General features: G+C 46.9%; 1 protein-coding gene across 2 annotated transcripts in view; it reads right to left on the reverse strand.

Annotated features, from left to right (window-relative positions):
- Positions 1–22,903, reverse strand: part of AGO4 (argonaute RISC component 4) — a 464,331-nt gene that overhangs the window by 135,527 nt on the left and 305,901 nt on the right. For both annotated transcript variants that reach the window (XM_086956500.1, XM_086956502.1), the window contains exon 13: positions 3,112–3,271. In XM_086956500.1, the coding sequence (XP_086812626.1) occupies positions 3,112–3,271 (160 nt within the window). The remainder of the gene's footprint in view (positions 1–3,111; positions 3,272–22,903) is intronic.

Genomic DNA, 22,903 nt, shown 5'->3' on the forward strand with positions numbered 1-22,903 from the left:
AGAAATCTTGAAAGAAGTAAAAAAAAAAAAAAACAGCGCTCAGGGAAGACTCCCTTCACACAACGTGCGGTAGAAAATCTGAGGGCCGAGCCTCTGAGAAGGTTCTAGAGGAGTGCTTGCGCCGGATTGGCTGTAGTTTGGACTAACATAACATGGATATGCTATAACGGTTTTCTTGTCTATGTATTTCTGTGTGTTAATGCTAACCTTAGTACTTATAAGTATTTATGGTTTTGGAATGTATGTAATTATGTTTTTATATACATATATTAACGGTTTATTGCTATTTAATTTACCGTGGGGCTCCCACTTAGACGACTGGGAATATTATATCATGTGAATCTATGAAAGACACCCCAATACTGGAGAATTAAGAAGTTCGGGTGGGAAACCCTCCCCTGCTGCTGCAACAGAAGATCTTCCAGAAGGGGTATCCTGATCAGAGGACAGATGGCCTTGCTCAACAGCTCGGGATACCAGACTCTCCCTGCCCAATCCGGAGCCACAAGAATGACTTGGACCTGGTAGTTCCAGATTTTTCAGAACTCCGGGCAGGAGTGGTATAGGCAGAAGTCATACAGGAGGCCTGAGCATCACTCAAGACTAAAAACATCTCAGGTGCATTTCGGGCATTCGCCCTTCTTTAGGGGGTATTTCCTTCCTTGTGTTAACATTCTATGCCAATGAATAATGTGAACCTATTATAACCAAAACAAGGAATTAATCGAACGGATCATAAAAGTTTAAATAAAAACAAGTGGACAACTGTTGTTGAAAGATTTATAAAGTAAAAACAAATCCAAGGAGTGCCGGAAAAGTTATTTTTTTCCCTGTCGGATAATGCTTATCTAGTAATTCAATATTTTCACACCTCATGATCAGGAAGCGATACTCCCAGGCACCCAGAAATTGAATGAACATTTGTACGTACAGTTTACCATCCACACTCCCCAAAGGAGTTCAACTATCAACTTTCAAGCATCTTTACCGCAGGGCTTGAAGCCAGCCTTCCTGGAGGACATCCTTGCCACACCAGGAGGTAAGACCTCAAAAGACTAAGACTGAAAATTTGGAAAAAGCTTAGCCAAAAAAGCAACGAAGGGATAGCTCTCCCTAGATCTGCACCAACTGGCGTGGAAAGAAAGACTCCAGCCTGCCTAGGTGGAGCCTATATAAGCACCGCAAATGTCATTTACAGCATCAACACCATGCGGAACCGAATGAAGCCGACTACTCGTGCGCAGGGGTACAGCTCACAAAAAATGGCCAGATCCAGTCTGACACCTGGAAATAATTGTAAGGTAAAGAATCTGTGGCTAGAAGTCTATCAGTCGCACAACACCATATTACACCCCATTTCTTCACAAAAGTGCTTCTCGCCAGAGGTGTTGGAGGAGAGTATTGAGGCTAGGTGTGTCTCCAGCAACCAGAAGGCTCAAAGGTTCTTTTGCCTGCACCGCATCAAGAGAGCCACGCTACCTGAAGACACTGGGGATCACCAGCAAGGGTTGTTGCTGCATCTTATGATGCCCCCAGCATCTCCCTCTCGAGCACATGAACATTTTCTTGAACCAGAAGACCAGGCAGAGTCCTAAGACACACGTAGGGAGAGACCAAGGCTGTCACTGTGCTCATTCAACTATGGGTATACGAATTTGGAGGGCATGCATCTCACAACACCCTCCTGTAGACACCGTCAATACTACCTATATGTCAAATGTCAACGATGGCGCTCGGGATGCGTGTCACAGAAGATAGATGAACTGGTTGTGGAGAGAAGTTGGCCCCTAGATGTTGTTCCTAAGGGTATCTATAGAGTTAGGGGGAGATGCATTGCCAATGGGGGCATCTCCCCCTGACTCTTACCTTTAGGAACACAATCTAGGGGCAGTCTTTTGTGTATTCATAGTAGAGTGGAGGCTGACTTACCCCTTAGCCCAGAGCCTCTGGTTCCCACCCTTAGTATTTGCTGAGGTTAGTGTGTATGTAGTGTGGAGAGAAGTCACCATTTGTCTTGAAGCTCATACTTGGAATGTTCAAACCAGATGGAAGGAAAAAATGAGTCCTAGTGCATTGTGGCCTACGGAAAGAGTCACAATGGCTCTTACAGCAGTCTTCTACAAAGAAAAACAAGTTACTTAATCTAGGGCCAACCCTAGATGACAGGAGCAGGAGGAGGACAGGTTTCTACAGTTACGTGCAACACAAACAATTTACACTGCTTATACGTTATTCACTGGTACAAAAGGCTACACATTTGAATTACTTAATCCTGTGCTCAACTAATCCAAAATAGCAGTGGATGCTACCAGTAGCTAGCTGTTAAGGGCCACTCTCACACGGTGGAAGAAAGGGTACAGAGTATTCAGACTACATTTATATGACATTACTGCGAGACATCCAAGAGTAAGCAACCTAAAAAGAATATGTTTTAGATCATTTTTAAGCAACATTTAAGGGGCGGTGAAAAAAATATATAAAACTACCACACTGTAGGAATATATGAAGCTGAGGTTTATCACTTGCATTTATGCTGCACTGAGTATATGGGGAAATGCGAAATATGGCACATTACAGGACTATTGTGTAAGGAAAGTAGATCCTGTTAATACAGTGCTTCAAAAACACTGCTGATTTTAGAACCACTGCTAAAAAGAATTTCTTTAGAAAACCAATTGTATCCTTAAAAAGATTAACCAGAAGGATCATGAGCAGAAAAAAACACCAGTCACATCTGCATTTGCACAGCACATTTCAGGCACAGGTAAGATCCTGTAGCGCTTTCAGTGTCTAGGCACTCTTTGCATTTAGAACATTCCCAGAAATCATTCTCCGAGTGCTCTGTTGATACTGTATTTGGTAGCGTTTCGTATTGCTTAAAAGGCAGACCTGTTAAACAGTGGCCTGCAAAATAGAGCAGACTAATGTATTGTTTGTTATGTGCAGAACAAACTGTTTTTTTGTGTTAAAACATGCTTCAGAACACATTTCTATAGAGGATTCTCAACTGCACAGTGTAGGATACAAAATAAAAATGAGCAGTACAATTTAATTAATGGCACCCGGATTAGACAGCACAATTAAACCAACTGTCTTTGAGCACCACCTTACCGTTGATGTGGCACCAGGACATTGTTAATTCCGCCAAGCTTTGCGTTTATCTTCAAGCAGAGGTTTGACAGGGTCTGCGGAGAGGTCTTGACAACATTTTTCACTTGAACACACTGTGTGGCCATCCCAAGTAGAGTGTCCCCTACACGTTTCACCTCAGCTGAATGGGAGAACAAAGTTAAACTATAAATCAGTGTCTTTATGTTCTATTTCTTCAGGAAACGGTACATGAATTGTAGAAATGTGAATTATTATTGGGATAGACAATTGTCCACTGTGATAAAGTGCCCATTTTCTTTTAATGTATACCCCCCACTTTTTGCGGAATTGCTGATGTTCTTTGATTGAGTGTACCCTGGGCTCCAGCTAATCAGGTACCAAGGGGCCTATGCTCCTTGCCTAAAACTGCATTGAAGCATAAACCCAAATGGCATCTCTGGCCACATATCCGTCCTTGGTAAATGGTACCACAGGTACCCAGGGCACTGTGACCAGAAAAGGCCTCTAAGGTCTGCAGCACTTATTGTGCCAACCTTCGAGGCCCTGTACCTTGCCACTCACACACTGCCTTTGCAGGCTGCATGTCTTGATGTAGAACAAAGTGAAGAGTCAATATGGCACACATCTGTGTACCATGCCTACAAACCACTGCCCTGGCATACATCCGTCGCCCCTCTAGCTGGGCGCCCTATGCCAGCGTTGAGGGTACAAGTGCATGAGCCCTGTACCCCTACAGTGCCCATGTCCATTCCTGGGCACTGTAAGCGCAGTGCTGCCATTAAGAATATATGGTGCTGGGAGTTATTCATTACGAACTCCACAACACCATAACGGCTACACTGAAGACTGGTAAGTTTGGTATCAAACTTACCAGCACATTAAACCCACAATGATGCTATTATGTGATTTAATGTAAAATGCACAACAGAGGGCATCTTTGAGATGCCCCCTGAAACTCTACCAACTCCTAGTAACCTGAGTGAGTGGCTGCCGAGGCTGCCACCACCAGACATGTTTCTGGACCCCTGGGTCGAGAGCTTGCTGCTCTCGGGGGCCTGAAACAATGCACATCCCGGGACGAGGTGCCAGGCCTCCTCCCCCAGGATGGGCAGGGTACACGAAGGAGAAGCTTTAAAGGTATGCCACCTTTGTGAGCCTCTCCAGACCATTTGCTACTTTCAGCAACTGGCCTTCACTGGTTTTACCCCCCCCCCCCCACTTTGGGCAGGAGAACCAGCCGGAAAAACAAGTGAGCAAGAGAGGTGTGCCCACCTCTGCCAACTCCACCCCTCAGGTGGGGGAGGCGAGGTGAAGCGCAACCTCGAGTTCCTACCGTCTAGAGGATGGGGGACCAAGACAACCAGGGACAGGCTCCTGCCCCCGTTCCACTGGAGGGTGTGTACCAACCCCAGGGAAGGAACCCAATAGTCCCTGCCCTTAGCTACCTGTAACACCCCTAAATCTAGTATTTAGGGGCACCCTGAACCTTGTTTCCTCAGATCCAGACAAGAAACAAGAAGGATAAGGAGGACTTGAAGAGCCGTGCAGAGCTAACAAGGGGACGGCGACCACTGACTTGGCCCCAGCCCTACCGGCCTGTCTATCCCTCATATCTGCTCCTGCGAAATCCCGGTGTGTGTCCTGCAGCCAGCAACCACAAGAAACCTGGAGGACCTGCCTGCCTTCACTTCTAAAGACTGCATCTCCAAAGAACCCGCGGATTTGTTCAAACTGCAGTATCTGGTGCCAGCCAGAGACCGCGAATCCAGCCCACTCTGCACCCGCTGAACCCGGCCAGAGCTAGAGTGGAAAAAAACACGAGGATTTTCCCCCGGCGATCCGGACCAGAGATCCGGCGACCCCCGACCTGCCTCAAGCCTCCAGCCGATGCCTGCAGCCTAAACCCAGAAGGGCCTCCTAACCGAGACCAGGAGCTGGTAAGCAGATCCGACCCCAAAAGGCACCCCTGCACCCGACGTCCCATGGCCTTGTGTGCCGAAACAGACGGTCCCAAACCAACTGTTAACTTCCCAAATTACCTCTCCAAGTGGTGGTCACCCCCAGAAGTCCTTAGTCTCCCTACCTGCACTGTTTTTGCAAACCTGAGGTTCTCCATAGAAAACAGGGTGTCAGATGTCGAAACAGCACTTTGCACCCAGACGAACCAGTGCCGCTGAGGATGTAGCTTTGGTGCTACTTTGTTTCCCCATTTGCCCTGACCTTAACTCTAGGAGCTTTGCTCCCAGAACCCAGAGGCCTGCTTGCCAGCAGCCACCAACCGGAGGTCCCCAACCCCCATTGGATAACATTGGGCTTTAACACTCCGCACCCGGCCGCCCAAGTGCCGCCGAGGGTGCAACAACAGTGCATCACTGACCCTGAGAGACGCCAGTGTCTAACCAGTACCTGAACACCCACATTAGATTACTTACTTGTGACCCGTTAACCTGTTTTCCCTCCATAGGATAACATACACCTTTTCTCCAAAAAGTTTTGTAGTGTGAAGTTTTGAAATCTAAAAACATTCCTTAAAAATCGTACAAATAACCAAAACGTGTTTACAGGAAATGTCCCAGTGCTGAATCTAGGTATCCAGCACGGACTTAGAAAATTATAGTAAAAAGTAACTTACCTTCAATTTACTTAAAAACCTATTCATTTCAAAGTATTGTATTTGCTAAGCTTTGCATCCTCTGTAAATCGAACAAAGTACAATTTCTATTGCATTTTCAAACTGTTCTAAATCCAGTAACTTATTACTGAAAAGTACTTAATGCTTACCAGCGCCAGGCTTGCTTGGTTCTAAAAATAAAACCGTATATATTTTTATACAAATACAATTGGCCTAGAGTTCAGTTATTGAGTGTGTGAATTAATTTGCTGACTGAGTGTGTGTAAGAAAGTGGCTCTATATATACTGGTCCAAAGTAAGGTACATTGTGTATAGAGTCCTCAGAGGTATGACAGAGGTTAAAGTTAGATATAACCTTACTCTCTAAAGTGGTAGCTTGGTCGAGCAGTAAAGCAGTATCAGAGGACAGTGTGAAGCATTTGTTGTACACACTCTGTCAGCAAAAGGTTTCACACACTCTAGAACTGAACGCTAGGCCAATTGTTTTATATCAAAAGATATAGTTGTTTTATTTTTAGAACCAATAGGTATCAAAATATACTTTTCTCAATATGAGGGACTTTAGGTAATTACTTTGCAAAAAGGGCAATAGACTTTAAGTACAATAGCTACATTGGTTGCAATAGGCAACACAATTTTAAACACAATTTAACATTGAGCTCAATGGGTTTTTCTACATAAATGCAGCGGATTACTTTAAGGATTACTTTTCTAACTACAGGACTGGATACTGGATTCAGTACCAGGACATAAGCTGTAAACAGTTCAGTAAAAGAGTGTTGGTTACAGTTGTGATTTTTAAAGAATATAAATGTATTTTCAAAGTTGACACTTAAAAACTTTTCAGTGAAAACCAACCAATGTTATCCTATGGGAGGAAATTCAAGTCACAGGTAAAGTAGGTTCTCGTTACTTTTGTAATCCAGTGTCTGGACTCCTAAGTTCAGCACTGGGACCTCTACCCAAGTAAGGTAAGTAATTACGTTTTGGTATTTGCTAAGATTTTAAAGAATATTTGTAGTTTGCAAAAATCGACAAAAGAAATTTCACTGAATCATAAGTCAATGGTTTCCTATGGAAGAAAATGCAGGTAACTGGTAAGTAGTTAGGATTACTTTTGCAGTTCAGTACTGGGTTAAAAAGGTACAGTATTTGCTTCTCTCCTGATCACAGGTGATTAATTCGGAATTTGTTATTCGGCCGATTTTAGATGAATATTAAAGTTTCAAAACTCCACAAGAAATTTCAAGTGAAAACCTGTCAATGTGAACCTATAGAAGGAAAGTGAGTTATCTGCTCTTAGGTAAGTACTCGACTGGTGGAGTTCAGGTTCTGGGCAGAGATGCAGGGGTCTCCCAGGGTGGGAAAGGTACAGTAGTTACACCCTCAGCGGCACAGGGGCAGCCAGGTGCAGAGATAGTATGCCCAATGCAATCCAATGGAGGGTAGGGGGCCTTTGGTTGGTGGTTGCAAGCAAGCAGGCCACGCGGCTGTGGGAGCTGGGCTCCTAGTCACTTACTCAGGGAAAGTGGGGAAGTAGAGTAGTTCTTGCACTTCCAGCAGCACTCTGGCGGCTGTGTGTAGGGTGCTTTTGAGCTGTCGGGCTCTCAATGTTATCCAATGGGAAAGTTAAAAAGTGAACAAAGGCTGCAGACTAGGGGACTGAGATTCTTCAGGTGCGACCACCACTTCGAGAGGTAAGTTGGGATCTTGGAGAAGAGGTAGGTACCCCAAAGGAGGGCACAGGGGGCCGCCGGGTGCAGGGGTGTCTTTTGGTGTTGGGAAATCTTACCCTCAGCTGGTCTCCATTGGAGGGGTCCCTGGTTCTGAGGCTGCAGGCGTCGTCTGGTTCGTCAAGGAGGGTCTTTGGGCACTGGACTTTGGGTCCCAGTCGCCGGGGGGACGTCCTCGTGGTCTTGGATCACTCCGGCACAGGCCGGGCTTGGTGGGTGCAGAGTGGGCTGTATTCGCGGTTCTTCGCTGGCACCAGGGGTATTGCTGTTTGAGCAGAACCACTGCTCGTGGTAGTCACAGTCTTTTGGAAGGTTCAAGGCAGGCAGGGCCTCCGGGGTTGTCTAGGTTGGTGTCCGCAGGAGACGCCGGAGTTTCACAGGAGCAGGTTCAAGGATCAACAGGCCTGTAGGGTTCTGTGGCCAAGTCAGTGGGCGTCGTCCTTTTGTTAGCAGCTGCGCTGCAGGTCTTGTTTCTTGTTGCAATCGGGATCTGAGGAAGGAAGGTTCAGGGTGCCTATAAATACTAAATTTGGGGGCGTTACAGGTAGGGCAAGGGCAGGGACCAATGGGTCCCTGTCCTGGGGTGGGTACACCCCCTAGCCTGCTCCTCTCCTGTGGGAGGGGGCAGGAGCCTAGCTGTGACTGGGCAGGGCTCCCCATCTTCAAGATAGCCGGAGCCCGGGGTCATGCTTCACCTCGCCTCTCCCACGTGAGGGGTAGGGTTGGCATAGGCTGGCACACCCCCTTTCCTCACTTAGGGTTTTCATCCGTTCTTCCCGCCAGAGTGGGGGTCAGAACTGGTGGGGTTCAGTTGCAGAGTACAGCAAGTGGCCTGGAGAAGCTCACAAAGGCGGTATGCCTTTGAAGCTTCCCCTGCCCATCCTAGGGAGGAGGCTTGGCACCTCGTCCCAGGAAGTGCATTGTTTCAGGCCCCCCAAGAGCGGCAGGCTCTCTACTCAGGGGTCCAGAAACATGTCTGGTGGTGGCAACCTCGGCAGCCGCACAGTCAGGACACTGGGAGTTGGTTAGGTTTCAGGGGGCATCTCAGATACCGGGTTGTGCATTTTACATTAATTCCCACACTGGCATCAGTGCGGGTTTAATGTGCTGAGAAGTTTTATATCAAACTACTCAGTCTTCAGTGAAGCCACCATATACTCTTAATGGCAGCACTGCACTTACAGTGCCGAGGAATGGCCCTGGGTACTGTAGGGGCACAGGGCTAATGCACCTGTGCCCACACCACTGGCATAGGGCACCCAGCTAGAAGGGTGACTGATGGATGCCAGGGCAGTGAGCTTGTGGGCATGGCACACAGGGATGTGTGCCATGTAGACTGTTTAGTTCTGTACTTAGACACTCAGCCTGCAAAGGTAGTGTGTGGGTGTCAGGGTAGAGGGCCCCTAAGGGTGGCACATTATGTGCTGCAGCCCTCAGGGATCTTCTCTTGTCACCATGCCCTGGGTCCCTAGGGTACCATTTACTAGGGGCTGACACTTGGCCAGAGATGCTAATTGGGTTTTAGTTTCAACACAGTTTTAGGGAAGGAACACTGGCCCTGGGCACTTGGTTGGCAGGAGCCCAGGGCACACTCGAAGCACATTAGCAATTCAGCAAAAAGCGGGGGCATACCCATGAAAGAAAGATGGCACTTTCTCACAGTGTGTACATTAAATGCTTAACAGTGTCCTCGGATACTGCCTTACTGCTCGACCACTCTACCACAATTAAGAGTGTAAGGTTCCAATTTTAACGTCTGCCTACCTCTGGGGTCACTTGGTCTCCATACACACTATACCTCATTTTGGTGTAGTATATATAGAGCCAGTTTCCTACATCCACCTCAAAGGACAAGGCCACTACCTGTTAGATGTCACAAATTAAATAAACCTGTGCTCAAACAAAGATAACTTGACACGAAGCAGTCAGGTGTAAAATCAGTCAATGTGTAAGCAGAGGTTAAAGTTAGCTAGAACATTACTCTCTATTTGTGGTAGAGTGGTCGAACAGTAGGGCAGTATCAGAGGATGGTGTTAAGCATTTGATTTACACATTGAGTCAGAAAATGAATACACACTCAAGAACTGAACCGTAGGCCAATTGTTTCTGTATAAAAAATATACTGTTTATTTTTAGAACCAAGCAAGCCTGGCACAGGTAAGCAATAAATACTTTTCAGTATTAGGTTGCTGAATATACAACAGTTTGAAAATGCAATAGACATTGTTCTTTGATTTACAGGGGGTGCAGTAGGTTGCAACACTTAGCAAATACAGTACATTGAAATGAATAGGTTCTTTCAGTAAATTTCAGGCAAGTTACTTTTTACGTTCCTTTTCTTACTCAGCTGAATACCTGGATTCAGTACTGGGACATTTCCTGCAAACAGGTAAGAAATTACGTTTTGGTTATTCGGGCGATTTTTAAAGAATATCTTTAGATTTAAAAACTTCAAACTTTAAGCAAAACAGTCAATGTTATCCTATAGAGTAAAAGTAGGTTATTGGTTCAAAGGTAACTTATCGACTGTGGGAGTTAAGGTTCTGAGGTTAGACTCAGGGGTCCCCCAGGGTCAGTGATGCACTTTTGTTTCACCCTCAGCGGAACTAGGGCGGCCGGGTGCAGAGTGTTGAGGCCCAATGTTATCCTATGGAGGATAGGAGGCCTTCAATTGGTGGCCACCACAAAAGGTGCACCCTCAGCGGCCGGGTGCAGAGTGCTGTTTTGGCATTGGGGATTTTCGGTTTTGCTTTTTAGCTGCAGCTCTGTCCAAGAAGACTTCAGGGAGGAACCAACAGCTGGTCAGGTAAGTTGGGAGAGCTTGTAGACGTAGGTGCACCTCAGGTTCGTTTCTCCAAACGCAGGGCGGTTGGAGGCACGGGTGTCTTGAGGTCGGATTTCACCTTACCGGGCCACTCGCGGTTGGGGTCTCCATGCAGATGCTGCAGGAGACGTCGGGGAGTCCTGGAGGGGGTCAACCCACAGTGGACTTGGAAGCACTGGGGGACCTCGCTGTAACCGGTGGGCCACTCGAACTTGGGCAGTAAGAGACTAGGTGACAGGTGCAATGGTGTTTCCAGGCGTCTAGTTTCTTTGTCCTCAGCAGACTCAAAGTCTTGATTTGAAGTTTCTTTTGAACAGAACTACTGTTCACAGGAGAACCAGTCTTTGTTGGAGGCATCCAGTCCTACCAGGGGTTCTGGAGGTCGCTGGCGGCAGGACAAGGACATTTTTTACACAGGATCTCTGAAAACGGCAGATGGGCCTGTAGGGCTGGGGCCAAGTCAGTTATCTGCAGTCCTCTCGTTTTATGGTCTTGAGGTCAGTAGCCAATGGGCTACTGACCTTAGGGTGACTACACCATTGGTGTGCTCACCCCACATGGGAGAGTGAGCACAATCCCTAGTTCTGATTGGGGAGTGCCTGCCATCTGAGAGATGGCGAGCACTGGAGAGTGGGCTTCATGTCACCTCCCTCACCTGAGGGGTGGAGTTGGAAGGGGTGGAGTTGGCAGAGGTGGGCACACCTCCTGGGCTGGCTAGTTTTTCCTGCCCGTCTTCCCCCCAAAAGGAAGGGGAGACAGGAAGGGGTCCTGCTCCCGATAGGAGAGTCTGGGGGTCGCATTATTTTGAAGCTCCCCTGCCACAGATGGCTCTTCGTGGCCTTGGGGAGGTGTAAACACCTCCGCCCAGGAAAGGCTTTGTTTTTGGGCTCAGGGAGTGTAGGCTCACACCCTAATGGTCTAGAAACCGGTGACTTGGTGGCAGGCTGGTGTGTACCAATCAGGGAGCCCACCAGAGGCTGGTCGTTTTTCAGGGGGCATCTCAAAGATGCCCTCTGTGTGCATTTTTCATTAAGTCCCACACTGGCATCAGAGTGGGTGTAATGTGCTGAGAAGTTTGATAAACTTCAGTTTTCAGTGTAGCCAGGGCAGTGGTTTGTAGGCATGGCACATAGGGATGTGTGCAATGTCGACTTTGTTCTGCACCAAGACACGCAGCCTGCAAAGGCAGTGTGTGTGTGTGAAAAGGTACAGGGCCTCTAAGGGTGGCACAATAAGTACTGCATCCCTTAGAGGTCATCACTGATCACAGTACCCTGGGTACCTTTGGTACTATTAACCAGGGGCTGACCTGTGGCTAGAGATGCCAATTGGGTTAGTTTCAGGGAAAGAACACAGGCCCTGGGAACCAGATTGGCAGGGACTCAGGGTACATCAAGTCAAAGTGAATCAGTAGTCTGGCAAAAAGTGGGGGGGTTACTGCAAAAAACACTTTCCTACAGGAAGTCTCTCCAAAAAAATAAGACTCCATAGCCAATTTTTAAATAAGGAGATTACAATTCAATAAGGGGAAATTATTTTTTAAATGATTTAAATGAAAATTGTGTAAAAAAAACCGCATAAACCGCTAATATTAGTCTATAGCCTTGGACCAGTACCTAGGCACACACAGACTACCACAATAGATCCCTCTACTACATTTGACTTGGTCCCAGTGAAAAGCTGCAAGTCAAAAAGTTTGAAAAAAAGTTTATGCCCCAACACATAAAGGGACTGTCACTTTAAGAAGAAAAATCCTCCTACAACATACTTCTGCTGAAATAGAAGCCATCACCTTTAAACAAAAGGCGGCTATTTGAAGCAATTTGGTCCCACTGGAGCCCTGGGGCTTTTTTTATGCTGAGAATGTTTTAAGTCCCAATGCAGAATAGGAAGTAGCCCTTTTTTTCAGTGGTATTGGGAGCTTTGACTGGGACGAAGCTATCTTTGTGTCACCCTGGAGAAGTTTCTTCTGAAGCCCAGACAACAACAGGAGTAGACTTCTATGGCCCACAAGACCTTAGGGGAAGGTACTTGGAGACCCTCAGGGTGTAAGGCAGAGGCCAACAGCAAAGTCCAGTCTAGGGTCAGTTGACACTGGTCACCATATGGTGTTCAGGCAGCCACACAGGTCAGCCAACTGACCCTTGGACCCTTTGTGCTAGGTACAAGAGGGAAGTCAGTCAGTCCTCTTCTTATCTTCCACAGTACAGTAAGTTTTGATGAGGTGACTTGGCGGCCACATTTATGCATGTACCCAGCTCATGAGTAGGGGTTACAGAGTTAATGTAAAGTAGCCTCCAGCAGCTTCAGCAAGAGTTAGAACATAAGTTACTTACCTATAAACTGTGGTTCTCCAGTATTGGTGTCTTTCATAGATTCACATGCTTGAATATTCCCAGTCGAAGTGGGAGTCCCACAGTACATAAAATAGCAGTAATAAATGCATATATAAATAAAAATTACCCTAATTTTATATATATATATATATATATATATATATATATATATATATATATATATATATATACATACATATACATATATATATATATATACACACACAAACATAAAATACAGTAAAATATCAAAAATTTAAAAGTATCATAGAACAGAATAGGCCCATAGAAAGCCTAAGGGAGAACTCACTTTAGTAGCATTTCAGTGTCATTATGAATTGGTCCATATTCTAGCCAATCAGGCTGTAGCTCTCTAGAACCTTCTCCTCAGAAGCCCAAGTCCTCAGATTTTCGTAGCACAAAGTAACCAAAAGTGCCTGAAAAGAAAAGAGCCTCTGAGGGGAGGAAGGGAGGGTCGCATGTGAATCTATGAAAGACACCAATACTGGAGAACCACAGTTTACAGGTAAGGAACTTATGTTCTTCTCCAGTATTAGGGGTGTCTTTCATAGATTCACATGCTTGAATAAGAGTAGAAAGCAGTAAATCATCATATAAGTCATAAAGGTAACACAAAACTCCAAGCATACAAGAACATATCATTTAATATGTAATATATCAAAATTCAAGAGAGAAAACCTTTATAACTTGAGGCGGGTAGCAACAGAGGCTCGCCTTATTGAAAAAGATTCAGCAGCACCGCTTGCCCACTGCCGCATCTGCGGCGTCTGTTGATTGCAGACAATAGTGCTTCGTAAAAGTATGGCTGCTCGACCACGTAGCAGCTCTGCAAATGTGCCGTAGAGGTACCCCCGCAAAGAGGGCAGTAGAAGTTGACACAGCTCTAGTTGAATGAGCTCGTACTGGAGCAGGAAGGGGCTTGGTAGAAGAAATCCACCTGGTAATAGTCTGGTTGGTAACAGGCTGTCCTTTGCAGATCGGGCCATAGGTCACGAATAATTGGTCCGGTTTCCTGAATGATGCAGTACGCTGAATGTAAAACTTGAGACAGCGTTTCAAATCCAAGGTATGCAATGAACGTTGAGCTGGAGTTTGTGGATCAGAAAAGAAAGTCTTTAGAATGACAGTTCATTGAGATGGAAACCACTTGGAACTTTCGGGATAAATCTTGGATTATTACGTAGCGCAACAGCATTATTGGAGAACTGGAGAAAAGGAGGCTGAATTGTGAATGCCCGAATATCACTGACACGCCTAGATGATGTCAAGGCGAGCAATAGAGCAACTTTCCACGTGATGAATTTTAAGCCTGCTGAGTGGCTGGGCTCGAAAGGAGGTAGGAGGAGCGGAGACAAAACCAGATTTAGGCGCCGAGCAGGTGGAGGACGATGAATGGGTGGAAACATCCGGAAGAGGCCTTTGAAAAACTGTTGGATGATTCTAGAGGAATACAGCGAGGTGGAACCATCATGACGGAAGTGGGAAAGTGCTGCCAAAAACACCTTAAGAGTGGAGTGAGAAAGTCCTGCCTTTGCAAGGTATAGGAAGAAAGGCAGGATCTGTTCCGTTTGGTGGTCATTGGATCCAAGGCTTTGGTGTGGCGCCAGACACAGAAACGCTTCCATTTTAGTTGATAAGTTTTAGTGGTGGAAAAAGCGCGAGCGTGCGCCAACACTTCTCTGCAATCTGCGTCGATGGTTAGACGTGCAAATTCATTGTGTTCAGGTTCCAGGCATGGAGCTGGAGGTATGCCGGATCTGGGTGGCAAATCTGCCCTTGCTTCATTGTGAGGAGGTGAGGCAGAGGATGAAGCAATATTGGCGCGTTCTGGGAGAACAAAAGAAGGTCCGAGAACAAAGGGTGTCGCGGCCACTTGGGTGCGATCAGGATGACATGACAGGGTTGAAGCCTCATCCTGTGTAACAGGCGCGGAATCAGAGGAAGCGGAGGGAAAGCGTAGATGAATTCGTTCGACCAGTTGATCGAAAATGCATTTTCGCTCGACTCTGTGGGGAGGACTACTGGCAAAGCGTTGGCATTTCCTGTTGGCAGCAGTCGCAAAGAGATCCATCTGCGGCTGGCCCCACTGACGGAAAATGAACTCGAGAGTTGGTTGGTTGAGTTCCCACTCGTGATTGTCCGAGAGAGACCTGCTGAGAGAATCCACCAGAACATTGGAAACACCCGGCACATGGATGGCTGTAAGATTAACTTGATGGTGAATCGCCCATTCCCATATCTCCTGTGCTTGTCGGGAAAGCAGAAGGGACTTTGTGCCGCCCTGTTTGTTTAGGTAATGCATGCTGGTGGTATTGTCTGTCCTCACCAGCAGAGATTGGCCCTGTACTATCCTCTGGAAAGATTTCAGGGCAAGGAAGATCGCAAGAAGCTCTAGGCGGTTTATATGCCAAGTGCATTGGATTGCAGTCCACTTCCCCTTTACTGACATTCCTTCAAGATGCGCTCCCCAACCCTCCAGGGACGCATCGGTTGTGAGCGTCGGAGTTGCGTCTTGAAAAGACCGACCCATGGATATGTTCGGAGGGTGAGCCCACCACTCCAGTGCCACCTGAATGCGGAGCCTTAGAAGGATCCTGTCATTGAATGATCCTGAAATCTGTTTCCACTGCTTGTCTAGTTCCTCTTGTACAACCCTCATATGTAGCCTTCAGTGGGGGGTGGGGGGGGGATCAACTGTATGCCCGAGGAAGCCATGCCTAGGAATGATTTCAACATCCGGACTCAAACTTACAGCTTTGACTGTAGGAATCGTACCATCTTGAGCATGCGGTCTTGTCTTTCCTGGGAGACTAAAACCTTTGCCAGCCGAGAATCTAGTGAGGCTCCTAGAAAATCTCGCCGCTGTGACGGGCGAAAGTGTGACTTCTGGCAACTGATGGAAAGGCCCAAGTTTTGAAAAAGAGCGATGCAAAACTGAGTGTGCTGGTTTGCCAGCTAGAGGTTCAGTGCCTTTATAAGACAGTCGTCCAGGTATGGATAAAATTGAATGCCTTGTAGGCGCAGAAAAGCAGCTACCGGGGCCATGGTTTTGGTAAAGATCCTCAGTGCTGAACGTAGGCCAAACGGCAGAACTCTGAATTGGAAATGTAGATGTCAGACTGTAAAACTGAGATACTTTCTGTGCCTGGTGTGAATCGGCATGTGAAAGTATGCGTCCTGGAGGTCGATTGTGGAGAAGAACTCTCCGGGATGGAGATAATTTAAAATTTGGAGCAAGGTCAACATTTGAAATGTTTTAGACATGATGAATTTGTTCAGGGCCCTTAAGTCCAAAATGGGGCGCCACTCTCCCGACTTTCTTGACTAAAAAGAAGCGGGAGTAAAACCCCTTGCCTTGCTGGCCTGGTGGTACGATCGATAGCACCCTTTCTGATCATTAATTTTACTTGACCCAATAGTTCTTCGAAATGGGGAGGGGACGGACCAGTAGGAGGGCGATTGGGAGGAAATTTTGTAAACTCCAGGGTATGTCCTTTTGAAATCACGCCCAGGACCCATTGATCGGAGGTGATGTTGGACCAATTCAAGATGTAATTGGAGATTCATCCTCCAATTTTTACAGTCGGTGGAAAATTGACGCTGGGACGGTCACTGTTTCTTTGCATTTGAACCACCTCTGTAGGTGGTTTTCCTCTGGTATGGTCTGGAGGAGGTCTGTCGATTTTGGGACTGGTAAGTATTCCTTTGCCGGTTATCATTATAGGAGGGATATTGGTTTGATCCACAAAAAGTGGAAGAATTGCCGCCTCTACCACGTGCTCCTCGAAATGGCTGTTTTCTATATTGGAGAGTTCCTAACGCCTTGGCCGTATCTGTATTCTTTTTTATTGATTCGAGGGCATCATCGAAATGTTTGCCGAAGAGCGAATCACCGTCATATGGTAGATCGAGTACTTTGGCCTGAACCTCCGGCGAAATGCTGTCGATTTTAAACAGCCTTGACGCCTCAAAACAGCAGCCCCAGCCAATTGCCTGAACCCCGAAGAAGAGATATCAATGGCGCAGTCAATGATCTCTGAAGATATCTTTTCACCCTCCTGAATGATGGCTTGTGCTTCCGCACGGATGGCATCCGGTAACTGTGGAAGTAATGCTGCGATCTCGGACCACATTAGGCGGTCATACCGCCCAAGAATAGCCAAGGAATTAGCCGCCCTTACAGTCGTGGCTGCCATGGTGGTAAACTTTTATCCTATGGAGTTCAGCTTTCGGCCTTTCTGATCTGGGGGAGACTTGAGAGGTGTGTCAGGATTGCGGGACCTTTTTTGAGCTGCCTGAGTAATGACTGAATCTGCCTTAGGCTGTGACACTAGGCATGTCGGAGAATCTGCTGGCGCTTTATACTTTTTATCAAGCCTTGGTAAGACAGCCAGGATCGAATTTGGTCGCTCCATCAATTTGAGACCTTCACTCCAAATGTGGTTGATTATTGGAATAGTGTGAGCTTGCCTTTGAGGTAAGTCTTTAAAATCGTAAAGAAAACAATAAGTCTGTTGGACGTCTAAAGTGAGGTGAAACCTCTTAGCAGAACGGACCATCAAGTTATGAAAGCTGCCAATGTCCACAGGAGGCGAAGCTAATGGCGACGTTGGTGGGGTTGAAGATGTGTGAGCCCTGTAATCGTCCCACTCTTGAAGGCCGTTATCATCATCATTCTGAAATGTGTTGTGAGGGTCTTCATCCTCATTACCCGTATCCTGCTGGGTACGCACTGGTGACTCCGTTCATCACCACCACCTTTTCTGTATCGTTTTTGGCAACTATAGGTGTGGCAGGGTATACTCAGACATGAGTCCCTTTCTCACTGCACCATCAGGATTCAAGCAAGCCGGGCCGAAGACGGCTGAAATGCCAGAAACCGGTCCCCGGTAGCTTGTCTCCTTTCTGGTGAAGAATTGGCTTGGTAGTTTAGTCTGCCCTGTTCCCATGATGCACTGGGCCAGGGACAGAATGATTTGCATATAGCCAGGTTCTGAGCTGGGATGGTGCAGTGAGATAAATAACGGTGATGGATCAAGCCCTGATCTTTGGACTGGGTAAGAGTGGTCTGCTTAATTCAGACACTCTGTTCATCACCACCCCCTTTCCACCCCCCCCCCCCCCCCCCTTTTCTGTATCGCTGGTTGGAACTGGTGCAGGAATTTGAGGCTGTGGAGGAGGTTGCGGCACTGGAGAAACAGGCCTAGACGATGGGAATCTGCTATTATAATCGTCCAGCATGTGCTGCAGATTCATTACCAAAGACAGTGGTATCTGTGTCGTTTGTTCCGCCATAGGTGCCTCTGACCTGTCTACAGGAAATAGATCTGCCCCATCTCCGACGTTCTCTTCCTCCTCCTCATCATAATCTTGGCACTTGATGTGTAGCTTGGATGGGCTAGTTGCTGGTCTAAAGACATTCTCAATTTCTGAACCATCATTGGAGTCCTCCTCCGCAGACTGAAACAATTGGTCAGGAAGAGTAGAACCACTCTTTATAGGACTCAACTGTATAAGAGGCACCCGTTTAAGCGTGGAAGCAGTGACCACTGTGAAGGTGTAGCCTAGCCAAAGGATGGTGCAACGTCAACGAGCCCGTCAACGTGGTGGTGGATGCTCCAAAAGCCGGTTGAGGCGTTTGCGCAGTGTCCACGGACAAAGAACCTGTAACTGAAGACGGATGTGATTTAGCCTTCGTCGACGTAGATTTTTTCCCCGTCGACTACGTCGTCGAGGAGGGTAGAGCCTTGCTCGTCGACGAAGATGGTCCCGTCGACGAAGGTTGAACCGTCGAAGGGGTGGCAACCGTCGACGAAGTCGTCGTCGACAGTAAGGCAGTCATCGACGAAGTAGTCGTCGACGAGGAAGGTCCCGTCGACGGACGGCGGCCCGCCGACGATGCTGTAATCTTGGTTGCCGACGAGGAGTGCGTCGACAAATGACGCGTGGACGGTGGTTTCTTCGTCGACTGAGTTGATTTGATAGTCGTCGACGAGATCTTTAAGATAGAGGTAATGGGTCTCACCTCATGAGTAGCCGTCGACGAGGTGGACGTAGTCCTGGAAGACCTAGAACATGTCGTCGTCGACGTGGAGACAGCATCCACGGATTTCGTCGTCTGTCTCGTCGACGAGCCAATGCCCATTTTTGAGGATGATGGCATGGCTTTGGACAGTGACGCCAGAGAACCAGGTCTCGTAGGCGTAATTGGAGGTAAATCCTGTGGGGAGACATCCTTCGAGATTGCTACAAGTCTACTTTTCTTGAGAAAAGGAGAAGGCATCTGTCTCCGAACCACGCTTCTGAGAGGTCTTTGACTGGAAAGAAGAGACACTCATCCTCCGAGACCACAGTGTCAGTTGTCTTCAACTTCTGAAGCCACAGAAGGAGAAGGGCCTCTCTGTCCCTTAAAGTTTTAGGTGGAAAAGTACGGCAGTACACAGTTCTTCACTTCATGGTCCGGGTAGAGACAGCAAATACATTTACTGTGTGGATCTTCATGAAAGACGCAATTTTCCACATGATGGATATGGTTTGAACAAAGATTTCCTTGAGGAAGACATCTGAGAAGAAAAAACAGCTATGTAAGAAGAAAAACTGAGCAGAGCTCAGGGAGACTCCCTTCACACGACGTGCGGTAGAAAATCTGAGGACTTGGGCTTCTGAGGAGGAGGTTATAGAAGGAGATACAGCCTGATTGGTTAGAATGTGGACCAATACATAATGACACTGATAGGTTACTAAAGTGAGTTCTCCCTTAGGCTTTCTATGCGCCTATTCTGTTCTATGGTACTTTTAAATTTTGGATATTTTACTGTATTGTGTGTATATGTATATATATATATATATATATATATATATATATATATATATATATATATATATATATATATATATATATATATATATATATATATAATTATGGTCATTTTTATTTATATATGCATACATTACTGCTATTTTATGTACCGTGGGACTCCCACTTCGACGACGGGGAATATTCAAGCATGAGAATCTATGAAAGACACCCCTAATACTGGAGAAAGATAACTTTCCAGAAGTTCTACTTCCAATATTTGCAATCAAAATCCAAATAACCATTAAGGTGCGGACCCAACCCCACGTCCTGTTTGCAATCCAGAAACAACGGAATCAGACTACTAGGTGGACGTGACTGCCCAAGTCAACCCAGTAGATACTTCTAAAAGATTAACAGTGGTTTCTTGGATTAGGAAGGACAGCTCAGTAAAGGGTAGATGTGGCTTGCTGAGGCAGCAGTGGATGAGAGATAGCTACTGATTTCTCTGCTCCGAAAATGAAGGGCTGAAACTACCTTGTAGGAAGGCCTCTTTGGGGGAAAAAGTGCAGCGTGTTATGTGGCTGGTGTGTAATTTAGTTTGCCTAGATTGTGGTGTATGGAAACAGCTTTTGGGTTTTTATAATACATCCTCTTTTTAATACTGGTTACCAGCTGGCAGCAATTGCAATCCTTTGTAAGTTCTAGGTTAATAAAATTTGAATACATTTTGTAAATAAACAATTGACATTTCATTTTGACCTGGTCTTTATTTTGAACAAAGCCCAGTTGGCCTTCACCTTTGTTATGTGCCCACCACTGCGCTCCTACTCTTTTGATGCTCTCACTGTAATTAAAAACAAGGACTGTTACTGTTGAAAAGTGGCCCCTTTTTTTGGCAGCTGACAGTTTCTCATCTTTTTTGGACTCTCCTGGTGGTAATCTTTAAAACGAACACTAGGGTCATGCTAGCCAGTGCACAGTGTAAGTGCCCTGACCCCTAAAATATGCCGCCATTCATCACAGTGGTAGTGAAAACATGGCTTCAGGCACCCTGTGAGCTGGACAATATATCTTTATTAAATAAGTTACCACTGAGTGCGCCTTGCTGCCCCCAAGGTGGTACAGTGCGTAATATTTAAGAGTGGAACATGTGACATTAGAACTGGCCTGTTCTACCAGTAACTTCTCCCAAAACGACATTCATTGGTCAGGCTGTAGCTAGCTCACAGGAAAAGTCTAGATTAAACACTTTAATCTATCAATTTTGACCTATACCATTCACGTACTCCATCCCAAGACTTCAATTTATGTTTAATAAAAATCCAATCTGCTATCAATGTTTTGTGGTGCACTAATACCCAATGAGGGTATATAAGCAGTCTGTAGCAGGTGTGAGGCCAGCCTTGGTGTCTTACTCGACAAGCCAGATCTTCAAATGTTTGGGAAAGTCAGGAAGAGCGGAGCAGTCCGTGTTGGAGATAGTTTCAGGCTTTAGAGGCAAAGTACAAAAAACAAGTCTACCCTACTCTTTGTGTATGCGTGGGATGTGTGCTAGTGAGAGACGAGCAGAGGTGTCTGGCATTTTGGTGGAAGTGAATGCGGTTGTTCAGGTAGGCAGTGCCAGTGTTTTGGAGAGCTTTGTAGGTGAGGTGAGAGGTTTGTTGTGCGTGCTCATGTATCCGGAGCCAGTGCAATGCCTGAAGGTGTGATGTGGACGGTTGAGGACTAGTCTAGCTGCTGTGGCATTTTGGATGCTCTGTAGTCTTGAACTGGTTGGTAATCCCTGCATGTATGGTGTGTCCATAGTCTTGTCTGCTGATGAGGTCTTGGGTGCTTTTTTTCCTGAAGGCGTTTGGTAACAAGTTGAAGATTTTCTTCAGCATCCTTAGTGAGTTTAAGGAGACAGACACAGTTTTCCACTCTTTTCCATGTAGACACAACAAGTACAGTCCTCTGTGGGTCCCTCTGGTGCAGAAGGTGCACACCAAGAGCCAGTTTCTCCCTCGCCAGAGTAGTGGTGGCAAAACAAGTGCTGCAGTCCACTCGTTAACATTTAACTTACTAGCCCTTGGTAGACTTTATATAATTTACTATGAATTTGCAGGTAAGTTACATATGCCAACCTGGAATTAGAAAATCGTAGATACACTTTTAGGGCTTCAGAGTGCATGCACTGGGGCCTGTATAGCAGGTTCGACTGCATCAGAGAGTAAAAAAATTGGGGTTGAGAATCTAATTAAGAACATAAAACCGCCATCTTAGCCTGGCAGGCTAAGATGGCGATTGCACCTTAAGTGTGCTACTGGACCCCTCCGCTATACGCCCGTAATTTGCCTATTCTAGTTGCCTTCTGACCTTGAAACTTGGCGCCCTCCCTCCGGCCACCTACCTGGCTGTGGGCCTGGCTGTTGAGACTCTGGGCACCAGCGCTTTGAGATCTCCTGCAGCTCCAGTCGGCTCTTGCTCTTAAGATGGTGGCTGTCCCCTCTTCCCACTCGCGACCTGCCAACAGGGATTGAGCTGCCTGGGTTCTGGCTGTGATCTCTGCGGCCGGCTTCTGCTGTGTTGTGGCTGTCTGCTTCCTCTTCTTCCCTTCCAGGCAGTGGCCCCCTGATGTGGTGGTGATTGCGGGCGGCAGGCTGCCATCTGCCCTCCGCCGGAGGCCACAACGTTTGTAGTGGCTCCCCTGCGGCGCTGCCATCCCATCGGCCTTCACTTCGGACGGCGGGATAGGGCGTCACTAGTGTTTGCAAAGGCCGTAGCCTGAGGGTAGGCTGTGCCTTGGTCTGCCCCCTCCTCCTTCCTTGCTGCGGGGAAGTCTGCTCCCGGTTACTGCGCCCCCTCCCCCCACCCCTTCCGGTGACTGTGCTGCGCCCCCCCCCCCCGGTGACTGTGCTGCTGTTAAGAACTTCACACTCAGGTTAAGGTTAAGTTCTATTTATTCAAGCCAACACAATGCTTCTCAACTTCAGATCGTTCACCGGTCAGTTCGGTCGTCAACTGTTAACTGTCATTCTCTGACAGTTCAGCTGATGACCTCATCACAAGTAAGGTGTCCGCGCAGGGACACTGCAGTGCGCCAACTGTACGGTGTCCTGGAGAGGACACACTTGTCATAATCACAACACATCTCCTTTTAGGGAGAAAGAAACAAAACTAGGAACAAGAAGGAGCATAAGGCTCCACTATCCACAAACATAGTCCTTGAATTTCGCAGGCGGTCCCAACAGTCTTCCTGCCCTGCTTCTGTCAATCGGTGGTGCAGGTTCACACACCGGAATGGTAGGTAACTTGCGCCTGTCGCCTTCTGGTCTGATCGGTTGGACAGTCCTCAGGCATGGTGCCTTCATGCATACAGTTTCCACTCCTCTTCAGGAGGTGCTGGCCATTCGTAGTCTGATTCAGTGACCGAAAAGTATTGCCTGGCCACACTACCTTCCTGCGCTA

The sequence above is a fragment of the Lissotriton vulgaris genome, chromosome 2_1 (assembly GCF_964263255.1).
Source record: "Lissotriton vulgaris chromosome 2_1, aLisVul1.2, whole genome shotgun sequence".
Lineage (NCBI taxonomy): Eukaryota > Metazoa > Chordata > Amphibia > Caudata > Salamandridae > Lissotriton > Lissotriton vulgaris.